General features: G+C 50.5%; 3 protein-coding genes across 3 annotated transcripts; 1 reads left to right on the forward strand and 2 right to left on the reverse strand.

The window, feature by feature from the left end:
- Window positions 1-209: 209 nt before the first annotated feature.
- ACLA_055760 (putative secretory lipase) lies at window positions 210-1,547 on the reverse strand (the record flags this gene model as incomplete). The annotated part of the gene is made up of 1 exon (XM_001274953.1): window positions 210-1,547. The coding sequence occupies one exon, from the start codon at window positions 1,545-1,547 to the stop codon at window positions 210-212; it is 1,338 nt and encodes a 445-aa protein (XP_001274954.1).
- A 5,209-nt stretch (window positions 1,548-6,756) lies between these two features.
- On the forward strand, window positions 6,757-7,790 carry ACLA_055770 (uncharacterized protein; the record flags this gene model as incomplete). Its single annotated transcript, XM_001274954.1, has 4 exons — window positions 6,757-6,782; window positions 6,878-7,108; window positions 7,141-7,596; window positions 7,676-7,790. The coding sequence occupies 4 exons, from the start codon at window positions 6,757-6,759 to the stop codon at window positions 7,788-7,790; spliced, it is 828 nt and encodes a 275-aa protein (XP_001274955.1).
- Window positions 7,791-9,162: 1,372 nt separating this feature from the next.
- On the reverse strand, window positions 9,163-11,107 carry ACLA_055780 (cytochrome P450; the record flags this gene model as incomplete). Its single annotated transcript, XM_001274955.1, has 7 exons — window positions 9,163-9,578; window positions 9,675-10,179; window positions 10,247-10,365; window positions 10,436-10,504; window positions 10,555-10,645; window positions 10,705-10,824; window positions 10,883-11,107. The coding sequence occupies 7 exons, from the start codon at window positions 11,105-11,107 to the stop codon at window positions 9,163-9,165; spliced, it is 1,545 nt and encodes a 514-aa protein (XP_001274956.1).
- Between the last annotated feature and the right edge of the window lie 1,199 nt (window positions 11,108-12,306).

Genomic DNA, 12,306 nt, shown 5'->3' on the forward strand with positions numbered 1-12,306 from the left:
GCAGGTGGCTTCTTCATGTGATCCTCGTTTGATTTTAGACACACTTTCCGCTAAGGACTGCCGGTCCTTAGGGGGATCAAGAAGATCCTAGATCTTGTTTTGCTTTCGTGGATTGAATTCGTCAATAATTTTGTTTTCCCATTCAGGCCAGCGGTTCAATATTAGCCTACTCTTGTTATGTTTGGATTACACCCTTGACACCAAAGTATCTACCAGTCCAGACTCGTGTCTGTGCCCACGGAAACATTCCTTATAACACAACCTTCGCCCTGCCTGTTTGGCCACCCTGCCCCCAGCTGCCCATCGAGAGCCTGAGACAAGAACTTGAGCGCATCCGCATCCTGGTTAATCGCTTCTGCCCCGTGCCCCCCAACTGAATTCCTCTCATATACGATTCTCACTCCTCCTTTACCTCTTTCGAGACTTCCTTCCGCACAGTAGTGCTCAATCAGGGCATCCACGTAGTTCACCAGTGCCAGCTTGTCGTTAATCGAATGATACACGTACACCGGCATATGCGGCAGGCCATGCCGCCCCATAGTGCCCTGGGTGCCGAAGAGGAAATGCAGAAGCGGCGAGGATTGGATGTCATCCCTGCCACCGACGAAATACGAATATACATCTGCCCCTAGGTATGCGACACCCGCCTCCAGGCCAGTCATGTTGCGCGCTTTGGTGAAGACATCGCTTGCTCGAGCTTCCGGGGTCAGTCGATTCAGAAGATATCTTTCCACAGCCGGGTATGCATTCGCGTAGCCCCAGAGCGCCAATGGGATAACCCCTGCGGCCGGAGACCGGTTGACAGCGTCAAGGACCTTGGCGAAGAGAGCCGGGAGTCCCCCGACCGCAACTCCAGCGATGGTGAGCTCGGGCGCGTACGCAGCGTGCAGTTCTGCAGCAAAGACGCTGGCGATCGAACCGCCGGAGTACCCCCAGAGCGCGGCTTGCCATCGTTTCGGTGAACCGGCCAGGGAGGAAGAGAAGTCGGTTGCGGCTCGCACCGAGTCAAGCACCGCATAGCCCTCATTCACGCCGACAGCAAATGTGGCCTGGGGGCCTTCGAAATCTGGTACAGAGACATGCCATCCTTGCTCCAGGGCGGCTGCGATGTCGCCAAATGTACCGTTGAGGTCGGTTGCCAGAGCGTATGAGGGGCTTGCGTCTACCCAGGGAGAGTTGTATGGTATTTGGTATGAGAGCAGTCGGTCAGATGCGGCTTGGCTGCTCGCAGGGACGAAGAGAGTGGTCACAGCAAAGGTGGGCCGATTCTGGACGTTGGTCGTGCGGTAGAGAATGTTGTAGCTCGCGCAGGAGATGTTCGTGCCGATGAGGGCGTAGAGGTTCAATGGATCGCGGCGGACGCGTAATACAGTGCCGGGGGTGGAGAAAGTGAGATTGTCGGGTGCCGTGTACCACGCATCCTTGGAGGGTGGTAGAGCTGCTGCGGGTGATCCGGTCTGCTGTTGGGGGATCTGGGGAAGGGATGCTGAAAGGGCGGTTAGGGTTAAGGCCAGAAAGCTCCCCACGGTGAGTGTCGTGGAATACATATTGCAGAAGAGTATCCGTAGATTGTACAGGTTGATGACCTGAGATTCAAATTAAGAGTTGTATAGATATCATATGGTCTTTATATAACTTTTCTATCCCGTCATCCCTTCGGAGGGATGCATTCATCTGACTAAGTCCAGCTGAAATTCCCTCAAGTGTCCGGGATCATTAGCCACAGTATCTCCACCGACTGCAAATTCCACAGTGGTTGTACACTACGGCCTCCGCCTGAAGAGCACGAATCCCAATGTGGATTTACGAGCGCAGAACCGGGATTGGTCAGAGGCACTGCTGATGCTTGAGTGACTCAATTCAAATGCACCTGGTTATCTAGTCAGCATGGGCCTGACTGACACAGCAGGACCAACCATATGCCCTCATATAAGCCCCTCAAGCTCTCCAGCCACTTCGGATGCCTGGCCTCATTCATTGGTCTGTGTTTTGTCTGCAGATGGTCAGATGTGAGCAGATAATATGCTCATCCAATAGGCTACATCCACGATCCGAGCGCTTGGCCAGTCAAAAAGGTGTTAGAGAAGAATAGTCCTTGCCTGTTTGGGGCCCCGCAGAAAAGAATGATGAGTGACTACTCTGTACAATCATGGCACATGAGTCACAAATCCTGGGAGCAGGTTATCAACTTATATGTCTTTTATTTATTAGAATGTCTTATTGGGAGCAGCCTCCTCTGGGTTTCAAGCTTTAATTATATAATTATTGATATACTCACTAGGTTGAATATAGATTTCAATATATTTATTAACCTATATGCCCCTGTCAATCTGAATATATATCGGGGTAGGTATAACTCAGCAGCCTATAGTAGTACGGTTCTACGTCACTTTAATAGGAGGGTGTGGGACTTTTTGCTTTTTAGGGCCCTCTAGTAAAGAGAGTGGAGGCTATGCCTATTTTGGCTAACTTTAAGGGGATGAACTGCTCTCATTAGCGCATACTCAATATTAATAAGATAACATAGTTAACTAACAGGTGTAGAGCTGGCACAATCTTAGGATGTTGAGAGCTGTGACTCGAGAATACAGCTGAAGAATGCTGGCCGTCTATTCTTATGGATGGGTTCCTAGAACACTTAAATAGATGGAAAGTCTAGTGAGGTTGTCACTCATATACTTGCAGAAGGGTCAGGGACAGCATAAACTCATGCATTATGAATTTATGATCCAGTCATTCAGGTAATAAATGGATGGCTGTAACTGCAACCGTGGGAGCAGGACGTACATGACCTCGCGAGTGCCTCATAGGCGGACTCGAGCACTTTGCAGGCCCTGCCCGCTTCAGCTTTGAGATATAGTCTATACATAGGAAATCTTTCCTACATATACTGGGATTTCCATCCTCTACTCGGAACATCGGGTACATACTAACTTGTACTTCGGGAAATGTTAAGTGAAGGCTCAGTATCACGCACAGCTCATTCATTGGAAATATACGGTAGCAGTGGATGCGTATACTCCGGTTGAGAAAGGAGAAGAAGAAGAATAGAAAGATGGGTGGAATGCTCCATAGTATTCTAATGAGAATCTTTCTTTCAAGGGTATGGGGATGAAAAAAAATGATAAATAAAAGTTCCACTATACCCAATGTAAATAGGGACCATAGTTGTGGCCATCCCGCGAGAGTTAACCCCTAATGATCTCACCTCTGCTTTCATTGTTTTCATCCACCATGACCCGTCTTGCCTATCTTCGGGGTCGTGTCGAACCATTTCTGTATAGCATCAATGATACCATCTCTTGCCTTATGAGCTTTCCGCGCAACTGGCGCAGGTATTTCATAAAAGATTTGCCCGCTTCAGTCCTGTCCTCCAGCCTGAGGAACGTCCAGATTACATTGGGGTCAATGTCCCCCAGGAGCTTACCGAAATATGTCCTTTGGCCAGCATCCACGCGACAGTCCGAGACGAATTTAAGAAGTTCGAGGGATACCCAATCTTGTCCAGTGGCTGTGATATGTGGGTTTTCCTGGTATAGACGTTGTATGCGCAATGCGTCTTCGAAGAAATCCTTGAAGATGGCCGTGACTTCCGGAGATGACCGCCTGGAAATAGCTGCATGCCGTGGAAGTCATGTCTTTTATCGACTTATTCTCGATTTCGGGTGCGAAGTCTGGCGATTGCACCAGCTTTGCGGTGGCAGGCGGAGCCCCTTACAGCCGATCCATCCACAGCTTCGTATGAATTTAGATCATCCGGACGCAGCACTGGGCGTATAACAAACCTCCAGAAGCGCCATAACAGCAGACACAAACACAGACCAAGAAGGGGAAGAACAATCGTGGGATGATAGCTGTCCCTGGGTGCCAAGGCGTCAATGAGAGATGGAGCCATGCTTCACAACACCACGCTGAATATCTTGCAGGCTCATGTATACACATATATGATTGCGAGATCTCCTCCCTTCCTCTCTCCCCTTCGTGGCCCAATGAGCTCCCCGTCCGTCAGCAGGCCGAGGAGTGACTAGTCAACAGCCATGAAATACAGGGTGATATACTCGGTTGCAAAACCAGTGCCCAGATGACTGATCTTACACTCCCCTGGTGCTTTCCCAATCAGGGCGCTGGTCTACAACAGTCCTGGTGCGGCACTTTGCAAGACACTCTGGATTGAGTTATGGAGACCTTTTTATACACAAGTGCTTGTAACTTTCGAGCAAGAGTTTCGAGTATGTAGCGGGGAACTCCACTGAGCCTTAGGGAGTCAGTCAAACCTTCGCATGATTACTAGCAAAGTAAATCCAGTGAACGGCTGAGATCATTGTCAACCCTGGATGTAGGACGGAGTACCCCGCAGATCGATCACATCAAGATACGCACTAGACTTAAGGAAGTTATGCTAGCAACTACTATTCAACCCGAGTCCGTGAAGCCTTTCTAGTTAGTGTCCCGAAACAAGGCTCAATCCTCCTTGCACTGGAACAGGATCATCCGAGCCGTGACCCATCTGATTGATGTGGATGCGTCTGACCGGACCGTCGCCAGCCTGGTAGCGTGTTTTGTTGCTTTATCGTGCTTGGTGTCACATCTGGATGCGGGTTGAGGTCTCGTTTCGCCAACGTCTTAAGAGATGATCTCAGGTAGTTTCTTTCCTGTCCATTCGCAAATGCCCTCCAAAAAGTGTGGTGCCACTGATATACCTTGCTTCCCAGATCTCTGGCTCCGACCAACATGGCGAACACTTCAGCTCACCCTTTCTATCCCCCTGATATCAATCCTATTGGTTATGCCTCCAATACGATGAGTGTTTCCGCGCTTCTCAGCAGCTTCGCTCTTGCGACCCTTGTCGTGATCAGCGTCACCTCAGCTGCTCTGAAGAGGCTATGGCCGACACTATCTCGTCAGGACAAGGTGCTATTGCCTGCTAACCGTCGCCATAGTATATATCTACCAAAGCTACACAGCAATGGTAGGAGCGTTTCGACAATCTGTTGGTCATTCTGGTAAAAAGAGTTTGTGAAAAAAACGGGAATACATTTCCGATAGCTCTTATTATGGTGCTCAGCATGTAAGAATGTGGCTCTATGCTTGAAAACTATCCCATAGATGCCGGGGGGGGATTTCCACGATATTGGCGTACCTGGCAAATTTATTATAACTTCATTAGGGTTAGATTGATAGACTATACCAATATAAGATAATCCGCAAAGATACATTCCCGGATCAATAGAATCAGGTATGATACACTAGTGAAATTACACCAACTGGGCACAGAGTGGATATCAGAAGGTCAGATTTGATGCACATATCCCGCGTAGGAATGATATGTCCACATGGCTAGCCCTCTTATCATTTTGTGCTTTCATGTTGAGCAGAAGAGCCCAACGCCTAACAGGTTCAAAGTTCAAACCCTATTATGACCCACTATGTGATAGCCAATTCACCCCCGAGACATGACGCCAATGTAGTATGTACGGAGTAAGAGCCAGGGAGTGATCCAGGCTCGGCCCTACGTACAACGTGATAAGCGGATGCATGACCCGCATCTGTTAGCATGGATGCATCAAACCAGACATTGCCTAGGTACCTGGACGGTGCGCATCCACTCGCGACATACTGGCTGATACTTTCTCTTCTACATCTATAAGAGGGTGGTTGGAACTATACTGCTTTGATTTCTTATGCCAATCCACTTCCATAATTGAATGTGCGTTGGGGTTTCGCTGGACTACTACGGATGTTCCTTTGAGTCGAGTGGTCTAATTTCCGACAGAATCCTATACCTTACACAAGCCCGAAGCCGAAGGAGGGGGGCGCTTAAAAGGCATTATCAAGATGGCCATGTGCAAGTAGGTTGGGTTATCAGCGTTCGGCGTTTGAGTTACCGCTGCTGTTGCCCAAATCTTCGAATTGACTCCTGTTGAGGCTGAATGTAACTACTCCGTATTTCCGCTGGAAAGACCGGTCAGTGAGAAAGAAGAATCGAGCAACTCGGACCAGGATTTACACGTATGGGAGTTTTTAGCTAGCCAGTCAGGACTGCGAAACGTAGTAGCCATTCCAGCATTCCGGCTATTCGTTAATCTTCCGCCGTCTGATCCTTACAGGCACTGGACCATCGACGCCTAATGTTCCGAATCCAAACCCTCTCATGTCCATCCTCAGGGTACGGACGTCCGCAAGGATCTCGCCGTCGAACAAGGTCACCATGATGTCTGCTGTGAGAATCATCTTGCGTTTTGCAAAGTGCCGCCCTGGGCACAACCGAGGCACCACAGCCTTCCCTGGCTGTGCCATGCATTCCGCCTCGAATACTGTTTGTACAATGAAATCCGCCAACTAAGCGACGCGGGACATGTTGGCACCTAAACCTCTGCCCAGGAAACGATGGGTTGCTTGATACCGCTTTTCACCATGGTCATCAGTCTAGGTCACATCCGCAATATCCTGCAATTCTCGCGGGTGCTCACTAATCGACCCATGATGATGTTTGCAATGCGGAAGTGGTTCTACACCCCGTTGGAATCCATGCATCCCTACGCCGCGGGCTCAAAAAAGGAACATCTGCAGGACTTACAGGCCGGCATTAGTATTTGATTCCCATCGGGCCAATCCCTGCTGGCGATGTCATAGAGGTATCTTGCGATCCTCAAGCGATGCCGCGCCCGGGTTGAGATCCCTGAGAAAGGAGAACTGGTAATTGAGGATTTCTTCACCTGGCTTCAGAGCCAGGTGACCCCCCTGGTGATTAAAGCCATGATGGGTTCATGTATTCTGGAAATGTATCCCAAGCCAGTTGAAGACTTTTGGGAGTTTAATTTTAACATTGCTAACTACCCCCGGGCCTGGGGTGCTGGCTGATTCCATCCGCCTACAGGACGCGGGATCAACTGCTGGCTAATATCAAGGCATGGAATCAGTTCGCGCACCCCCACTCCGACTGCAGCAAGTCCGGCGCGGGCGACCCGGAGTGGGATGAGTTTTTCAGGACCAAATTCAGAAAGGCCCGTGAAGAGACCCTGAAACAACACCGGTTGGACAACAACGCCATTGCGTCGGAGAATCTAGGACTCTTATTCAGAGACGTGGGACCCCCTCCCGCCCGCCAGTAAGTGGCTGTATTCACAACTGACCTAACAGATCCAACGCCAACGCTGTTCAGGCCGTCTTCTGGTACGTGTTTGAGGCCCTCAAGGACCAGAACCTCCAGGGACGCCTTCAAACCAAGCTTCAGGCATGCTACAGCCTCCGCAGCAGCACCTTTGATCTCACACAATTCTCCACCAAGCCTCTCCTCCAGTCAACTTACATAAAAGTGCTGCGACTCCGCGCGGCGACCACCATGACCTGCACCAAGGAAGACTCAGACTTCCAGCTCAGGCCGGACTACGTTGTTCCCCAGGACATGACCACGACTATCTTCTCATCAATCACAGCGCAAAACCAGGAGGCTTGGTTGTTAGTGCAGCCTCAATCGGCTGAGCGGCCCCTGGATGAGTTCTGGCTGGAGCGGCTCCTCGTGCACCGGGGGTCGAACAAGGAAGCGACCTTCAACGTGGAGGGGCTGACCGAGTGCTGGATGGCCTACGGTGGCCGGTCAGCGCATGCGTCCTGGCTGCCACTTTGCCAAAAATGAAATCATCGGCACCCTGGGGCTGCTGCTGGAGATGTTTAGCTGTGAATTAGTTGACCAGCGCCAGGCCGAGCAGGTCAAGCCCGACGAGCGCTGGTTTCCTTATGGAACGTCACCACCGACGCGCAAAGTCGCGGTTCGACTGCGAAGACGCTAAATCGCCTTTGGGGGAAGATTTGTTCTGTGTGTGGATTCTGTGGGGTTGTGTAGAATGAGAATTAGGGTGACCGTGATGGCGCTGCCTCAGGCTTTGCGGCTTGCCTGGTGTACACAGCTCACTTAAGCTACACATGAATCCCATGTGAGCCTTAACGGGGATGCAGTTGACCGAGGTTAGAAGCTGGCTAAGGTTAGAGCTTAGAACTATTAGTAGAGAATTCTCTAATCCGACCTAGCTTTGAGTAAGGACTAAGGGGTAGACCGTAGACGTCGTCTAACTAGAGTCGATGGTGTCCCTGTATGCCGATTCGAGGCCAGTGCGCACAAGATGAAGGCCCCTGGGAAGAGCCTGAATGCAACTAGTGATACTGCAAGTTCCCCCGCATTTTCCACCGAGCCTCTTGCCTTGGAATTTGTGGCTCCTGTTTGTCTGCTTCAAGAACCATATTTTTCCCGTCCTCTGATACCTCTCCGTGGCACACTGTTGGAATACAGCTGACCTAGAGATCTCCAGGTCGCATCGGCCGGAAACGTTGGCAAGAAAGTCACACAAAGAAACTGCCAGACATGGATTGTAGAGTCTGCTGAGCAACTCGTTAGGGACCGTATCTTCGGTAGGGAAGTTGCCAGTTACCTTTCCGCAATTCAGCAGTGACCAAGTGCGCGGACTGGGAGCAAGGTTACCTAGGCTTTGTGCTGGAATCCAGATGTTTCGGTCTTGTTCATTTTTGGCCGATCTATTCTCTTAAATGATTGCTTATTACCTCAATCGACTGTTGGCTATCAATGCAAGTTGATCCGCGGCGGTTCTTGCGCCTCTACGATCAGCCTTGACTGATTAAGTAGTCATGTAGATATCAATTATGACTGTACGGATACGATCAGATTAAATTCCTTTCGACAAGAGGAAATAAAGCCAAGGGTGATAGTATGTCTCGTCATCCACCGGATCCAAAATCACTGGCAGATATTTCACGCGCCAATCTTCTTGAAAAGCATCATTAAAGTGAGTCGGATTCACTCTTACCCACCGCGCCTTGCAATATTCCCAGTATGCAGGATACCATCCAGCCTGGGCCCAGTCGACGATCGCGGCCACTTTCGGGCTCCGCCCTGGGGATATGATGATATTGGGCGGAAGAAGATCAAAATGGCCACCCCTTGGTAAATGCAAATTGTACTTCTATATATTAGGGAGTCTGATGGCTAACTAGTTATATGATTATAATTATGCTTAACTTCAAGTTACTTTCTATAGCTATACCTATGTATTATATATATAAACCTATAGGCTATAGCTTAGCACATCCCTATACCCCATGGGAGGTTTCCAGAGCTAGGATGTTAATCAATACTACGGTACTAGAACCTCACATCCTCCTCTCCTTGAACAGGATCTCCGCCTTCACATCTGGCAACTGATTTGTCTGGAACAACATTCCCTTTGGCCGCTCTTCCCCCTTCAACCGCAAATCAAAGCGCCGAATCACCGCCGCTAGCACCAGCTTGATCTCATGACTCGCGAACCACCGTCCAGGACAAGCATGTCTTCCACTACCAAACTGCAGCTCTGTCTTCGTGATTGATGTCAGCTGGTACTTGCTCTCGTTTGCGGACGAAGCTTGTCGCAGCTTGTAGAAACGCAGGCCGTCAAAAGCCTCCGGATCAGGATAGACCTCCGAGTCGAAGTTAACGGCGTTGGTGGGTGCGAATGTGTAGGTTCCTGGAGGGATGGTCGTACCGTCCGACAAGGTGATGGGCCGGAGGGCGACACGTTGGAAAGTTGCTATGCGTGCATTAGTTTTACACGATGACACCGACTACAGGGCAAGCACACTGGGGATCGAAAGTGGACCGGAAATGTGCAAGGGGACATGCTAACCCGTCAGATGTCCATTGAATCTCAACGTCTCCTTGATGAAACTGTCCAACCTCTTCAGCTGGCCCATACTAGCTAAGGTCCAGTGTTGATTGTTGGCGGCCCAAACGGACTCGATCTCCTCCCGCAGCATAGGGAGATATTCCGGATAGGCGGCGAGGTTGAATAGCGAGTTAGTGAGGAGTTGACATGTGGTGTTCACGGACACGGCCCCGATGCCCAATTGCGAGATAGCATGGAAGAGCGGGTCGTTCTTGTCTGGCCCAGGGACGAGATCACGAAGCCATTCGATGGAGTCGTTGGGCTTCTTGTACTCCCCACCACCCCCTTTACTGGCGCTGGCTTCTTGAGCTTGACGCTGGTGGAGCACGGGGGTCAGGAGGGCTTGGGCTCGCTCATTGCATTTCCAGACAGCGCGGAGTTCGGGAATAAAGAACTGGGCCATAGGACGGAGCCACGGGTGGAAGAAACGGAGTTTGGCGGATGAGAGAAAAAGATTTTTGGTGTACTGTTTTTCCCCCTAAGGCTGTTAGATCAAGTCAAAAGTGTGGGGTCCGCGTCGGGGAACTACGTGCGTTGCAGCTGATGGTGATCCATTCTTCATTATCGTAGAGTGAGGGACCGACAAAGATCTTGCCGTTGATACGGCTGACCAGTCGAAGCATCTTTGGGTACACTTGGATGGGCGTCCATCCTATAAAATAGATCTCGCGGCGGTTAGATATGCCGAAAGTTGTGCAAGGGGTGTGAAAGCTAGATCTGACCTTTGAATTCAGGGAATTCGAGAGGGAAAACGGCATCGACTTCGTCACAGAGCTCGGGGAAAACTCGACCTAAACTGTTGGTTATCAAGAGTTGGAGGGTCGCGGCCACTCGATCTCACTCATGCTCTTGTTCAGGTCATTCTTGATCACGACATGTCCATAATCCAATTTGTGCTGGTCGATCGGCCACAGGTACTTGTGCAGGAAGAACTAAACATGCTTCGTTAGCAGTCCTCTCTTTTAGATTTCCAACCAAGATTTGGTCCTACATGACGAAGCGCCGACGGAAAGGTATGGTCTGGGAGCATCTTCAATTCATCCACAAAGTCCGGGGGGATGACCACCTGAGCTCCCTCGGTGGTCCAGATCTGGAACGGCTTGCCCTGAAACTGCGCATCGTCAGTGGTGGTGGTCTCTTCGTTTTTCGTCGAACCCCTTTCCGCGCACCATTTTGTAACCTTCCTGAAGAAGATTGACGGAGTCGTACATCCATCTTCTCTTCCGGTTCCCTGCCGCTGATTTGGTCGGTGTGAATAGCGGAGCGGACGAGATTTCGGGAGAACGTTGTGTGGCAAAGGCCACAATCGCTATGAAGCCGACCAGAGAGGTCAACAGGGTCAGGGAAGAGTGCAGAAGGCGAATCGCATGCTCCAGAGTCAGCTCAAACGACATAGTGATCACCTGGACTCGAGGATCTGTGTACTCTTGGGAGGAAACCTCGCGGGGGGAAATGGCGATTCAACTATGCTTGGAGGAAAACCCATGGCCTCATGCCAGCTTACTCCGGAAGTAAATCAAAGGACAAGACAGCCGAAACCGATGGCCAACAAAGACCTCGCCGAGACCTGATTGCAACGTCAGTATCATACACGCCCAGACTAATCGCAGCATGGCCATAGAGGTCTGTCTGCATGTGTATCCGCATGATTAAACCTGATCCGCCTCTCCCGCTGACAATTAATCTCTCACCGGATAAATGACTGTGGACTACAAGATGCCTATCGGGGGGTTTCAAGCAAACACTCCATTTCCCCGGTCTGAGCACGGATTTGGCGCTTCTGTTCATCTGAACGAATGGCGCAGCAAGAGTATGACTGTATGACTGACTGTTGGTGCCTCGTTCCCCTCGGAGTGTCCGAGAGCCGGTATCAAATCCGTTCCAGCATTTCAACCGCGAGCCTCCCGTAAGCACTAACAAAATGTTTCGAGTAGGCGGTCACAGGCTTCGGTCTGTCACTGGCCATCCCCCTTGGGCGGTCTGACTCGGAAGATCCTTAGAGCCTTGGGGGGATGTAGTCATGTAGATCTGCATATCTTTCGACTAAGCAGTTTCGGTGTTGACGTTCTCTTCTTGACTCGCCTTATCCCTTCTTGGCGTTGCTTAAAGTGCGCCAAAAGGCCGACACGACCGGAGAGGATCAAGATCCCTCCCCCCCGTCTCCTGCAGGTTGGTTGGGGGTTTATACCAATGGAATGCAACATAACCTCTCGTGGCTATCGGTTCTCATGTTCCAGCATATCCTACTCCGGTGGACCTCGTTGATGTTGTTGCCACGGTGGAGAAGTACAGGGATATATATCCTGCTTATTCTGTCGCTTGTGTCACGGTTAATGTGTTGTTGATAGGCTACTATGCGTTGGCTACAGCCTGTATATGGTCCTTTTTGGAAGTCGATGCGATATGAGCGACACTTACCCCTCAAAGGAATCGTATCCCCGTACCTTCCTACCATACTCACAACATCACCGAGCACAGCCGGAGGAATAGATAGCCTCGCCACTTCGGTCCGTGCTTCGGTGGCCTAAGGTCACATCCTATGACCAAGGGCCGTTTGTAAAATCCACAAGGAGGAATAAGCACGGATTCAGAT

Source organism: Aspergillus clavatus, genomic scaffold (assembly GCF_000002715.2).
Source record: "Aspergillus clavatus NRRL 1 1099423829794 genomic scaffold, whole genome shotgun sequence".
Taxonomy (NCBI): Eukaryota; Fungi; Ascomycota; class Eurotiomycetes; order Eurotiales; family Aspergillaceae; genus Aspergillus; species Aspergillus clavatus.